This window comes from Tupaia chinensis, unplaced genomic scaffold, assembly GCF_000334495.1.
Source record: "Tupaia chinensis unplaced genomic scaffold, TupChi_1.0 Scaffold000335_1, whole genome shotgun sequence".
NCBI lineage: Eukaryota > Metazoa > Chordata > Mammalia > Scandentia > Tupaiidae > Tupaia > Tupaia belangeri.
This window is the reverse complement of record NW_006159829.1, coordinates 1,211,316-1,225,077: the sequence shown is the minus strand read 5'-3', so window position 1 is coordinate 1,225,077 and position 13,762 is coordinate 1,211,316. Positions and strand designations below refer to the sequence as shown.

At 63.7% G+C, this 13,762-nt stretch overlaps 1 protein-coding gene across 1 annotated transcript in view; it reads left to right on the top strand.

Moving 5' to 3' along the window:
- Nucleotides 1-5,279: 5,279 nt before the first annotated feature.
- Nucleotides 5,280-13,762, top strand: part of ADGRB1 (adhesion G protein-coupled receptor B1) — a 99,805-nt gene continuing 91,322 nt past the window's right edge. Inside the window, 1 exon segment of the mRNA XM_027773277.1 lies at nt 5,280-5,893. Coding sequence (XP_027629078.1) covers nt 5,359-5,893 — 535 coding nt within the window. The 5' untranslated portion in view covers nt 5,280-5,358.

Sequence of the window (13,762 nt, the reverse complement as noted above, 5' to 3'; positions counted from 1 at the left end):
TGGGCTGGCTGACGGGGCCAGGGAGAAAGGGCACCGTGGGAAATGGGGCTCTGAGTCCTTGGGCAAAGCTGGCCAAGGGAGTGGACCACGGGCAGGAGGATCGTGGTACAGGTGTCCAGGGAAGCTGCATGGTCCTCTGGCCTCAGTCTGGTGGTCTGCGAAGTGCAAGTGACTGCACTGCTCTTGTGGGGCCCTGACAAGCGTCTGCTTGCTGGAGCAGAGCCTGGCATGGGGCAAGGCCTCTGTGCTGCTCCCAGCAGCAGACCCCCCCGCCCCAGGGCACCTTCCCTTTCTCCTGGGCAGCTCTGCCTGGAGCGTGGCCCAGGGTGGCCAGGCCAGCAGAGGAAGCAGGCCTCCTGAGGGTCTTGCCCAGGGAGCTGCCCTGCAACGGCGAACCCCACCCCAAGGGGGTGCCCCATTGGTCTGCCCAGACCATCTGCCTCTCTGCTGGGGGTGGACATGACCAGGGGAGCCTGAGGCCTGCAGACCTGCCAGGAGGCCCTGCGGACACAGGCTGGAGCCGGGGCAGATGGAGACCTGTCCTAGCCCCTTAGTCCCTGCTGCGGCCCCGCGCCCAGGAACATGAGAGCAGGTGCGCCGAGCCATGTCGTAGCCTGCCAGGCTCGGCAGACGCCCCTGTCCCTCGCGGGCCAGAAGGTGGGGCGGCCTGCGGGGCCCGGCCCCCGCCTCTGCCCCTAGTGGCCAGGAGGCATGGGAGGCCATGGGGCACCTCGAGAGGGGAGGGCTGGGTGCTGCTCGCCCGCTTCCCAGCCCCCTGAGCATCCCAGGGCTGAGGTGCCCCCCGCCCTTCCCCCGGCACAGCCTCTTCCCCAGACACAGGCGGGCACTGTTCAGGGCTGGCAGGACAACAGTGCCTTTGTGGCTGGCGTCTGGGGATGCCATTGGTGGCCTGGAGTGGGTGGGGAGGGGATGTGGAGGCTTAGGCCTGGGGTCGGTCTGTCCCTGTGGACTGGGCCCGGGTGGGGATAGTGTCAGCCTGGGGGAGGGGGCTGGAGGGGCATGATGACCTCGAGGTTCAGCTCCAAGGGCCTGGGCCAGCAGCCTGCACATATGGGGGAAACTGAGGCACGGGGCATGGTCGGAGCCCAGGTCCAATTGTGGGTGGGCACGTGTGTGCGGGAGGTGGACGCAGGGTCCCTGCCCTGAGGGTGTGCTGTGAGCCCAGTCAGGGGCCGTGGTGCAGGTGCGGGCACTAGGTGTCACGGAGGTCATGTGCCCCAGGCCGGCCGTGTCTGAGCCCCTCAGCTATCAGGCCTCACTTGGCACACCCCCCGGGGCAGGCCTCTCCTCCCAGCACCTCAGCATGGAGCCTGGGCGTGCCTCCTGCCGTCTGAGCTGGTGGAAGTGTGCTGGGCATGTGCGTGCACATGTACACACACATGCCTATGCACACATATCTGCCCTCCCCCATGTCAGGAAGGGTACCACCCACTTGCCATGGTGTGTCTCTTAGGACCCTCAGTCCCCAGACTGCCCTCCTGGCCTGGACACCGTGTGGCATCCCTGACCCTCCCTGCACACCCCACCCTCAACTGTCCAAGGGACCCAAATGGATTCCAGATAAAGCCCTACCCCACTCATCCTCAGGATCCTGCCCAGACACCACGCCTCCAGGATGGCCGTGGGGCACCAGGCCAGATCAGGAGCCTCCATCGCCCTGTCCTGGGTGCCCTGGGGTGGGGTGGACTCGGCTGCCAGCCCTCACTACAGCATGTGACCTGGCCTGGCACGGGACAGACCCCAAGGAGGGGGTGCCCAGCCCTGCCCGCTTTTTGTCTCCCTGGGCCTGCTCTGGTGCAAACAGATAACCATGCAGGAGGCCTCAGTGCCCATCGGCAGGGAGAGCTGCCATGCCAGCTTCCTGGGCCTCCTGCCCAGCTCTGCCCTATGGCCTGACCAGAAAAGGCGGCCGGGCCACTGGTACAGCTCCCACACTCTGGTAGCTGGGACGGCCTCTGGTCAACAGCCTCCCCTGTGGCCCGGGCTGTAAGCAGCTCGACTCAGAGATGCCCTGGGGAGGCCAGGGTGCCAGGGCCTGACCTGAGCCCCACTGCTGTGGTCGCCCATGGACCGCAGGCTCCAGGGAACCCTCCTAGAGAACTCTGTGAATGGCTCCTCCGTCTGTCAAAGGTTCAGTCCCGGGGCTCAGGGACAGTTGCCCGAGGACCCTGGCATTACCCTTACCTGCCCTGATCCCAACCTCCCCAGACCACTACCTGCCCAGCGTCCCCCTAGGCCCACTGCTGGCTGCCCACACTCACCTCCGGGTGGCCCCAAGGGCAGCCACGACTGGGGAGCTGTCCCACAGCTGTGGGACCCTGAGAGGCCTCACCCTGGCAGCACTCACAGTGGCGTGAGGAGCGGCTGACGGTATGAGGGCTGACCTTCAGGACGCCAGGAGGGCTCCTCTCTGCCCAGCTCCCAAGGCCCTGGGACGGCAGGAGTCAGCCCAGATCCCTCAGCTCTGGGCGGCGCCTAGTGCAGAAGGCGTGGACCGGGTCCACTTCCACCCTGGTACCACCCGTGAGGCCGCGCCGGAGCACAACCCCTCTGTGGTGGTTGGCATGCCCGTCTGTAAAGTGGGCTCGTAAGAGCCTCCCACTCCAGTTGCTGCCTTACAGACAGGTGCCTGCCACGGGATGGCGCCCTGCACCTGTCCCACCCCCCTGAGCTCACGATGTCTTTGGGGCCTGCCTGGGGCCCCTCCTAGGCCCGTGGGCCGCAGTGTTGTGGGCAGCAGCCCTGCCCTCCTGCGGCACTGCATGGCAGATGTCAGCTGAGTGTCCAGGCTGTACACGTTTCCAGATGGGGACTACAGCTCTGGAGACACTGCAGGCCTGGACCCGCTCCTCCACAGGTGGCTCTAGGTGGGGCTACCAGGGCCAGATGCAGATGGACAGGCTGGCCCAGCATCTCAGGCTGGGCAGACCCTCAGGACAAAGGCTCGAATCTGAAGGAGACCTCTTCCTGGGACAGGACTAACAGGGTACCTGGGCCACCTTGCACGGCGAGTGGGACTGGGCAGGATGAAGTGCCAACCTGTGGAGGGGCAGCCCCCGGCAGGGGTCAGTGTCCTCTGGGCTTTGTCGACATCATCCTGAAGCTGAACCCTGGGACCCTGCAGGTGCTGGGGACAGTCTGTCCGGCCTGGGCTCAGTCGGCGCAGGGCTCAGGTGAGGTTCTGAGCTTCAGTTATCATGACCAGAAAAACTGCCACCTCCATGCCTGGGGGGCTGGCTCTGGGACCCAGCAGATGGGGATGGGGCCAGGGCTGCGAGGCCCACATCCAGTGTGTCTGGGGCTGGATGAGGGCTTCTTGGAGGAAGAGGCACAGCAACATCTTCCTTGCCCGTCCCAAGGTGAGAAGGTTGCTTGGTAGATTCGTACTTTTTTTATTTGTCCTTTTTTCTTGCCGGAGGGCATGCGTGAGGCAGAGAGAGGGAGAGCGCTCGGAGTGGGGTGTGGCACCTTCATGCCTGTGCCTGGCGTAATCTTCAAGCCACTGGAGCCGGGGCTCAAGCTAAGACCCAACTTCCTCCACACGCTGCTTGGCGACCAGGCATGAGCTGGCCCTGCCCTTCTCTAAGTCTCCTTCTGGGAGGCCCAACCTGACCACTGACAGGACCACCAGGGCTTGCTGCCCCTGACCCAGTGACCCCACAGCCGCAGCCTCACCCTCTCTGCTGGTGCCACCTCCTGCCCCGCCAGCCACAGCTGTCCCCCGCCCAGTCCTGGCTTGCTGAGAGCAGAGGTTCTCAGCCCCGTTTCACAGCCAGGAAGCCGGGTCCAGCCACGGGCACCCTGGCCCAGCCACGGGCATCCCGGTCCCAGAAGCTCAGGACCAGGCCCAAGGCTGCCCCTGCCCACGCTTTGCCCATGGCCCGTGTGGGAAGGACAACGGGAGGGGACTGCAGAGTAGTGACTGACCTTGTGTCTCCGGCCAGCTGGGCCTGGGCAGCAGGAAGCGGCCAGTCCCCACAGGCGGCTGCTGGCGTGTACACGGTCAGCAGAGCGGAGGCGTCCGTGCCAGGAGGCTAAGGGCCTGGGGGAGGTGGCTGGCTATACTCCCCCCTCCACTGGCTCAGCTACTGGGGGGCTGGCGGCTGGCCAGGGGCCTTGGGAGTGGTGAGGAACTTCTGTCTGGAAGCAGAGGGACCTCCCCAAGGTCCCAGGCAAGGCTGACCCAGGGCAGGCTACTCTGCTATGTCCCTGTGCACAGGATCCCTGTGGAGCTGGGCAGCCACCCCAAGGCGTAAGTCTGGGCTCTGCAATCTCAGTCTGGACCCTCCTACCCACTCACGGTGCCCTTGATAAGTCAGCCCTGAGCACATGTCCTCAGCACGGAAGGGGCAGCAGGACCAGCCTGTGTGCAGAGACAGGGTGGGCAAGGTGGCCCCAGGCGGATTCTCTCCCAGCCTGTCCCCCAGGCTGCACCTGCGGCTGGAGGGCCAGAGGGGCAGGGGGTCCTTGGCATAGCAGGCTGGTTGGAGGGCCAGAGGGAGGCTCCCTGGCAGGAACACATGTGAAGTTGGGAATGGGCTGCCCAGGCGGCAGCAGGGCAGGGCAGGGCAGACTGCCGGCAGCCCTAGCTGACCACCTAGCCTCACTGCCCCCTGGGGAGGCTGTACCTCCTGCTGCAGGGTCTGCAACCCATCTAGTCCTGGGAAGAGCCCTCAGAGTGTGCAGGGGTGGGGGGAGCACGGTTAGAGAGGGAGGAGCCAGAGGACACCAGGAGAGAGCAGCGAGGCCAGGCCTGCTTTCAGTGGGGTCAATGGCAGGTGGGCTGGCCAGAGCTTAGCTTGCAGGTGACACCTCGGCAGGTGGCTGACAGGAGCCCGGGAAGGGGCCGGGGGCCAGGGCCCACACCCACCACTCAGAGCCCTCTCACCTCGCCAGTAGGCCCAGAGCCCAGGTCTCCGGGGGCTCACACCATCCCCTCTGCTGTTTATCTTCCAGCTGCCACCGGCTGTCACAAGCAAACCCCAGGGCCCTGGACTGTAGGAGCCACCATCACCCTCTGTGTGCTCTGAAGCCTTGCCTGCCCTCCACCCCATCCCCAGCACCCCGGCTCCCTGCCCCCGCCCGGCTGCTGTCCCGGACCCTGGCATGTCCAGGCCTGGCCCACGCCTGCCTGCCCAGCCCGCGGAACCCCGGCGGCCCCGCGAGCTAGGATGAGGGGCCAGGCCGCCGCCCCGGGCGCCCGGGGCCGAGGCCTGCGCCACTCTGGTGCAAGGCAAGTTCTTCGGCTACTTCTCCGCAGCCGCCGTGTTCCCTGCCAACGCCTCCAGTTGCTCCTGGACCCTGCGCAACCCAGACCCGCGGCGCTACACGCTCTACATGAAGGTGGCCAAGGCACCCACGCCCTGCAGCGGCCCCGGCCGCGTCCGCACCTACCAGTTCGACTCTTTCCTGGAGTCCACGCGCACGTACTTGGGCGTGGAGAGCTTCGATGAGGTCCTGCGGCTCTGCGACCCATCGGCGCCACTTGCCTTCCTGCAAGCCAGCAAGCAGTTCCTGCAGCTGAGGCGCCAGCAGCCGCCCCTGGACTCCACTGCTGGCACCCCACGTAGGCCCCCAGGCCCAGGCGATGACTTCTCCGTGGAGTACCTAGTCGTGGGCAACCGCAACCCCAGCCGCGCCGCCTGCCAGATGCTGTGCCGCTGGCTAGATGCCTGTCTGGCTGGCAGCCGCAGCTCACACCCCTGCGGCATCATGCAGACCCCCTGTGCTTGCTTGGGCGGTGAGGCTGCCCACCCCGCCTCTGGCCCCCTGGCCCCCCGTGGGGATGTCTGCCTGAGGGACGGCGTGGCCGGTGGCCCTGAGAACTGCCTTACCAGCCTAACCCAGGACCGGGACGGGCATGGCGCTGCAGGTGAGTGACGACTGGGAGGGCACAAAAGGAAGCTCTGGGACAGAGGGAGGGTTAGAGTCTTCTCTCAGGGCTGTCCTGGCCAGTAGCTCGCCAACCAGCAGCCCCTCCACGGATGCTGTGCAGTTACAGCTCACTGAAGGTGTGCCCAGGCCCGGCATGGGCCAGCCAGTGCTCGTCCAGGGTAGACTAGACGGGAGGAGAGAAGAAGTGGATGGGATCCCCTCCGTTTTCTCTGGCAGAGCAGCTCCCATGGGCCAGAGGCTGCCGTGGCCGGGGTCTGTGGGCCACTCCCTACTGGGGTGGAGGGCCATCCTGGAACTGGGCCTCGGGCCGCATGGGTAGTGAGCAGAGAGCTCTCCGGGACGCAGAAGGAGACGAGGGCTCAGGGCTGAGTGGTGTGGCCACACAGATCACACGGCAGACCGGGCACACGAGTCCTGGGCGCTGGGCACGCTCTTCTCTGGAGTGAGGGTCTCCGGGCGCAGGGAGCACGCCAGAGACTAGCCAGCTGCAGACCCTCTGCCACGAGGGTGTTGCCAGAGGCAAGACAGGGTGGCCCCTGGGGCAGCGCTGGCTAACTTGAAGGTCAGGGAGTCCCTGGGCCCCAGGGCCTTGCTCAAGGTTCTGGGAGTAGAGGGGTGGGCACTCCTGGAGAGGGCCAGCAAGCCTGGGTGGGTGTGGCTTGGCAGGGCCTGTGCAGAAGGCGAGGCCTGCGAGGCTGGCACTTGGGGACACGGCCTTCTCCAAGCCGGACGAGCCTGCGGGGGGTGCAGTGTGCTGGGAGCTGCAGTGGGCTGGTTGGCCCTGGGAGGTGGCCCCCACTGCTGGCATGTGCTGCAGGAGAGAAACGGGACACCCGTGGCTGTGGTCAGTGTGTTTGAGAGAGGCCGCTGCTGTGATGGGGTGGGGACTGAGGGACGCCAGGGGCTTGAGGTGCCAGGTGGGGACACCTGGGATGATGGGGCCTGAAGGGCAGCTGGGCCCTTAGCCTCCTGGGGCCGACAAGGTCTCAGGCTCCTGAACCATGTCTTCAGAGACATAGAGGGCTATGAAGGAGGCCAGTGGTCCTGAAACGGGGCTCTTCATGGCCCGGCCCTGGATCCCAGGTCAGAACCCTCGGGGAGTGTGGCTGGACTGGCCCGCAGCCCCAAGGCAGGGCCCAGGAGACCAGGTGGGAATCCTTGTCTGGGTGCTGGGCACATCGGCATGCCAGGTGGCACCAGCAGTGGGAAGGATGGGCTGAGAAGGAAAGGTCACTGTGACCTTGGAAGACGGGGGTGGGACAGAGTACAGAGGGCTCTTTTGAGAAAGCTGTGGCATGCTGTGAGTTGGGAGGACCAGCCAGGAGGGCACAGGCAGACCTGGCCCCATGCCCAGCTTTGTTGCTCCTGGCCACTTCACCCCTGAGCCTTGGTCCCGTCACCTGCTGATGCTCAGCAGGGCTCTCTGTCCACTTGGATCCGATGATTGGCACGGTGGGCCATGCCCACTGCCCAGGGGCTTGGCCCACCAGGGAAACTGAGCGTGCTCAGAGCAGTGTGGGGCTGGCTGGGCGGGGCTGGGCCCCACTGGATGCAGGGTGACAAGTGGAGGCTGCTGTGGGACCGAATGACATGGGCGCTGGAAGAAGCGTGGGGCTTTGTTCCTTTGCCAAGCACCTACTATGTGCAGCAAGACCTGAGAATGGACTGTTGGCCAGGCCTCCGGGAGGGAGTCTACATGTCACCTTGGGAACTGAAGGCCACAAGAGCTAAGTGCTCCGGCTGGAAGTGCAGTGAGGACGTTGGGGCTCAGAGGGGCAGCTCAGAGGGGCAGCCAGGGAGCACAGGTGGCGTCGCAGATTCCGGAAGGGGGCTGGGCAGGCCTGGCCAAGGCACAGCAGCAGCAGTGGGCAGGAAGAGGAGGCCTGGCATGGGGCTGGCCAACTTGCTGAGGGGACCGTGTGAACACGAAGGAAGGCAGGGGAAGCCTAGACCCCCTCTAGGCTTCAGGCCCTATGAGGATGTCGGTGGAGATGGGTGAATCTGGGAGGAAAACCCAGAGGTCAGAGTGGAGCACAGGTGAGATACCTGTGGGTCGGCCAGGTGGGGGTGTTGTGAGTAGGGAGCAACGCCAGAGCCAGGCCGGGCTGGGGCAGTGGGTGCTCAGAGCTGGCACTGGAGCCTGGTTCAAATCCCAGCCTGACCCTGGCCTGCTGTGTGTCCTGGGGCCGAGCCCATCAGCTTTCTCCTCCCCTCAGGCTCCTCATCTTTGAAACAGGACTGGTCCAAATATGCCCTTTCCTGGATCGCCGTGAGGAGTGACAGTGGGAGTGAGGCATTTCTGAGAGAGGCAAGTGGGTGAGGGCCACCAGTGTAGCTTGTCACAGGCAGGAAGCTGGAGCGGGCTGGGGTGGCAGAGTGGTGGCAGGGACATTTGTGGTCAGGCCTGGGCAGTTTGGGCATGCGTGGAAAGTCTGAGAAAGGGAATGTTCAGAAGCGGTGCCCAGGAGGCGGGCATGTGTGTGTGTGTGTGTGTGTATGTATGTGTGTGCGTGTGCATATGCACAAACATTGCAGTGTGTTCATGGTGTTCATACATGCATCTGTGAGTGTGTGTGTGATTGCATACATATAGTACAGAGTTTATGGGTGTTCATTGCTAGCAAATGTGTGAGTGTGTGTGTGCTCACAACACATGGGGCATGTGTGTTCATGTGTGAACTATGCAAGCAGAGCATATTGTTATATGTGTGCACACGTGGTCTGTATGTGTGTACATACATGCATGCATGTGTACAGTGCATTATGGACTGCAGAGGGCGCAGCAGTGCTGCTGATGTATGCTTTGGTGTGCATACATGCCACACTCAAGTACGCATGTGTATATATACTAAGGTATGTGTGGGTACCTGTGCACTCATGTATGAATGATATGCATGTGTGCGTATGTAGTGTGCGGGGTACGTGTATTCGTGCACATGTGTGCGTGTGTGGTGTTTTGTATTTGCATGTGTGTGCATGTATGCAGTGTTGTGTGTGTGCAATGCATTGTGCTCATATATGCATGGATGCAGTGTGTACACATATGCAGTGTTGTGTGTGTGTGCAATGCATTGTGCTCATATATGCATGGATGCAGTGACTTCTGTGTACGTGTGTTCATGCATATATGGCTGTATACTATGCACACAGGTGCATGACATGTACACACATGCATGTGTGTTCATGCATGCAGGTGTTTTCTGTGTGTGCTGTGTGTATGTGCCTGTTGTATATGTGTACATGTGGATGCAGGTGTGCAGTGCATTCCCATGTTCATGCATGCGTGTGTCGGGTGTGTGCTGAGGCTAGAGCTTATCTTCCTGGGTGGGCTGGGGTGGTGCGTGGTGGCTCTGGAAGGCCCTGAGCCGGCAGGACGTGGAACGAAGCCGGCCTGTGGAGTAGCGTGCACTGTTGGCAAGCACTGGGCCAATGCACTCACGTCACAACCAGCTCTCCCCTCCAAGCCCAGGAGCCAGGCTCCGGGGAGGCCTCTCCTGCCCATGCGCTCTGAGGTGCTGTCCTTTCCACCTGCGACTTGTGTCTTTGGGTACTTGCAAGGCTTCCTCCTTCCAGTCCTCATGCAGGTGGTACCTCAGCCAAGCCTCCTCCAGGGTCACACAGCTGTCAGGTGGGCTGATAGCAGTCCCCTTGTCACCTGTGGGCCACGTGGGGCTATGGGGCTCCTCTAGCAGTGACTTCTGAAGAGAGTCGTGTGTGTGTGTGTGCGCGCGTGCGCGTGTGCGTGTGTGTCGGGGGAGGGCATATGGACCAGAGAGGTCGGGTAGCTATTTGGAAGACACACAGTGGGGACAAGGCAGGCGGCCCTGAATCTCACTGGCTGAGCCGTGTGCCCAAGGGGCCTTTAGCAGGTGCTCCCCGCCAGCCAGGGGGAGACAGACAGGCTTGTCCCACACAGGCAGTGCATGGGCAAGCTGGAGAGCACACAGGTCACCCAGGCAAGCATGGCCCACTTTCAGCCCTGCTCCCCACCCGCCCTGACCAAATGCCACATGGCCATGTCACGCGTCAGGCTCCGCAAACATTCCTCAGGCTAGAGCAACTGTTCCCTCCCTCCCCACGCCGCCTGCCGCCGCCTGGTCACTGTCGCTGTGCCACCGCCCCATGCGCCTGGCCCTAGTGCACCACTCGCCCTGGTCTTGGTCCCCGCCCACCGTCTCTGTGCATGCCCTGCCCTGGTAAGATGGGACCATTCTTCTCAAGGATGGTTTTAAATATTCATGTTTTAATTAAAGAATTTTATTGCAGAAGCGACATGTAAGATAATGAAAAAGCAGCACCCTGGGGCTGAGAGCCTGTGTGCACGTGCCGGTGTGTGTCCCCGTGAGCCTGCCGGGAAGGGGGACAGTGGAGCTGAGGCTGTGGGTCCTAGGGGTGGGAGCTGTGATGCTGGGGCAGGGGTCATGACCAGGGCCAGCCTCCCTCAACTGGCCCTAGTGGACTGGACCTATGCAGCCCCTGCACGTATGCCCCTGCAAGGCACTAGAGGTGGCCAGAGCAGGGCTCAGACCCTGGGAAGGGTCTTGGGGTACAGGGCAACTTTGAGGGGTCAGACCAGCTTGGGATGCACGGGAAGCGGAGTCAGGGGTAGTGGCAGCACTTTCCAGAAAGGTGAGAATGGATGTCAGGTGGAGGCTGGCACCTCTGCCACCCTCCACCCTGAGGCCCAGGGAGAGGCAGTGACTTGTCCAGGGTATCCACTGGGCCTGCAAAGGGCACTGTCCTCAGGACAGGGAGGAAGAGGCGGCCAGTAAGCCGGAGCATCTGCAGACAGCTGACTTGCCCTCAGTCTCCCTTCCGTGAACAGGGGGCAGGCTGGAACCTGCTGCAGGGCCCACGGGAGGAGTGTACCCTGGTTGAGGTGCGGAGGCCAGGGTCTCACAAGGCTCTATGCTTTTCTTGCCCCCACTGAGAAGTGCCCCATGGGCAGCGGGCTCCGCTTCTTAGCTCCCCTGCTCCGTCAGCAGGCTGCTGGCCTCAGCCTGACCTCAGGAGCCTCCTACTTAACGCAGAGGGTAGGCTGGAGGGGGGCAGGCTATGGGGCGGATGGGCTTGGGAGGGGTTGTGCAAAGCCCCTGCTTCCAGTCCCTGTGAGCCTCCTCTTCTGCACACCCCCTGTGGGCTCTGGGTCAGGGTTTGGAGGAGGAGTCAGTGCTCACGGCAGCCCTCACCTAGTGGTGGGGAAGGCAGGGGTGGTCCTGGGAGCCTGGGTGGGGGACCGTCACCAACGTGGCAGTGGGTGCTGGGAATCCAGCCTTGCAGCCACTGCGGGGAACTGGACTGGAGCAGGCCAGCCTGCTAGACTAGAGAGACCTCTGCTGGAGGAGGACAGAAGTGCACAGCTCCCCTCCTCCAAGGCATCCTGGAAGGAAGGAAGCCAGCAGGAGGCCTCCCAGTACCCCATCTCAGCTGACTTGGGGTACTGGCCCACAGCCTCCAGGCCACACCGCCTCACCCTCGCACCCTCTCTTGGGTGGCCGTGCTGCCTGGAGGCCCTTAACTGGCTCTATTCATCCCTTTAATGAGATGGAAATGAGGCACCAGACAGAGGGGTATTGAGTGGGGAAAGAATGGTGGCTTCTTTCCGGCCTGCAGGGACAACCCCCCAGCCCTGCCCACTCTGATGCCCCCTCACAGCCCACCCAGCCCAGACCACCAGGGCCTGAGCACCTGGGTGCCAGAAACCCTGCCCGCCAGACTGCCCCAGCGTGGGTGCAGCAGCACATTTCACCTGGCCGGGCTCTGCCTGGGGACATGGGACAGCCACGCTGGAGGCCCTCTGCAGTGCTCAGGAGCAGTGGCGTGTGACTCAGCTTGGGGGTCAGTGTGGGCCTGAGGTCAGGGCTCTGTATGTGATGGGGTCAGGGAGCCAAGGTCAGTCTATGATGCGGAGCAGGGCTCAGCCTGGCCAGGGGCAGGGCTAGGCTGGGGGCCCTCCTCTGCCTGTCCCCCTCCCCAGCCTCTCTTCATGTGTCCCGCCTCTTCTCCCTCCTCCCCACCCTGTCCTCACCACCTGGGTCACCAAGGTAACCAGCCTGGAAATAGTGGGTGTTTTGGCAGCCAAGGCCTAACCTGGGTCTATCCTGAAAGGCTGCACTCTGCAGCAGTTGCCATGGCAACCGAGTGGCATCCTCCGATCAGCCTGGCTTGGACTCTCTCTCCCACCACTGCCAGCTTCCACGTCACCCAGGCTTCCACTGGGGGCTGGGCGGGAGTGGCGAGGGGCACAGTGGCAGGAAGTGCCCCTGACCCAGGCCACGCTGCCTCCCTGACAGCCTGCTCCTTGGTCTGGAATGGGCCGGTGGGCCCGCCGGGGCTGCAGTGCCAGCACCATGGTCAGTCCTGGCAGGGGGCCTTAGTCCAGGGCGAGGTGCAGACATTGCAATCTTCCGTTCTCCAGGGCAGGCCTCCAGTCCTGAGTAAAGGCATGCGGTGACAGGCCACAGGGGCAGCCAGGCTGTCACCTAGGCCTGCCCTGGCGGCTCCCTGGCCGGCCCCAGGCCTGGCCTCCCAGGTGGGGATTAATGACAGCCATGGCTTTGGGCCCCTCCCGCCTCAAGTCCTCCCCACATGCAGTGGAGCGGATGGTACTCCGAGTCTCTGAGCACCCTTGTCAGACGCCAGCCGTTCCCTCTGCCGTAAATGGGTGACAGACCCACTTCGTGGCTCCAGCACGCTGAGGGGTCAAGAGACCCCGCCCCGCTGGTAGAGCCATGGGTAGGAGGGGAAGCGCCCTTCCTCGAAGAGTGGCCAGAGCAGCCGGGCAGCCTCTCCTTAGCCAGGAGACAAAGACGTTGCCCTCCTCCGTCCTCCCATCCGAGCAGTGGGGACGGGAAGGCCTCACTGAGAATGCCACAGCTGCGAGCACAGCCACGGGAGGGCTCGGGGCCACCGTCCTCACGGGGCCACTCTCCTACCCAGCTGCGCGCAGGTGTGGGGTACGTGTGCTGCGGAGGACAGGAGGCCTGGGGCCCAGGTTCTCTGCTTCTGGGACCTGCAGAGGGTAGGGTCAGTAGGTCAGGGAGAGGGGGTTCCACAAGAGGTGAGGGGGCCTGGAGGATCTCCCACCCTCTGCCCCAGCAAGGAGGATGAGGCCAGGCCTACAGTGGGCCATGGAGACTCCTTCCCAAACCACACATCCCATGCCATGTGCCCCCTGCTGGAGGCCTTGAGCACACATACAGGGAGGACAGGGCTCTGCCTGCCTCTCCAGCGCCCCAGGATGGACAGACTGACCAGTACCTAGTGGGGTCATCTGGACACTGAGCTCACTACAAACCCGAAGCGGGATCCTGAGGGTTAGCTCTGACTCAAATGACAAAACCCATCCCCTGTGATGGCGTCTGGTCAGGGAAGTGACAGGCTGCCCCGTCTGTCACAGCAGTGGGGCAGCCTGGTGGCCCCGGCGGCTCCTGCTCCCCCTCCTATCCGTACTACGTGAAGTGGGCCCCCAACTTCAAGCCACAGACGAGGCCCAGGCTCAGAAGGCAGCTGAGGCCCTCCTGTCTGGCCGGCTGTGGCCAGCCCTTGGTCAGCAGGGTTCCAGGCCCTGGGGCAGGGGCTCTTGGCTCTAGCCTGGGGGCAGCCTGGCCTCCGGTGCTCCCCGAAGACAGCGTGAGCAGCAGCCCCAGCTCGTGTGGGTCCCAAGGGCGTCCTTGCTCCTTTGAGTGCAATGGCATGGTCCCCAGGGATGATGAGGGCCATGTGCCCAGCCTGAGCCCAGCCAGGAGCGGGCACCTGGGGAGGCCCTCCTGGCCCTGCTGCCCTGGCCACACCTGGGCCTGACTCCGCAGAAGACACAGCGGTGGGTGGGGGCTGGCCCGCCCCC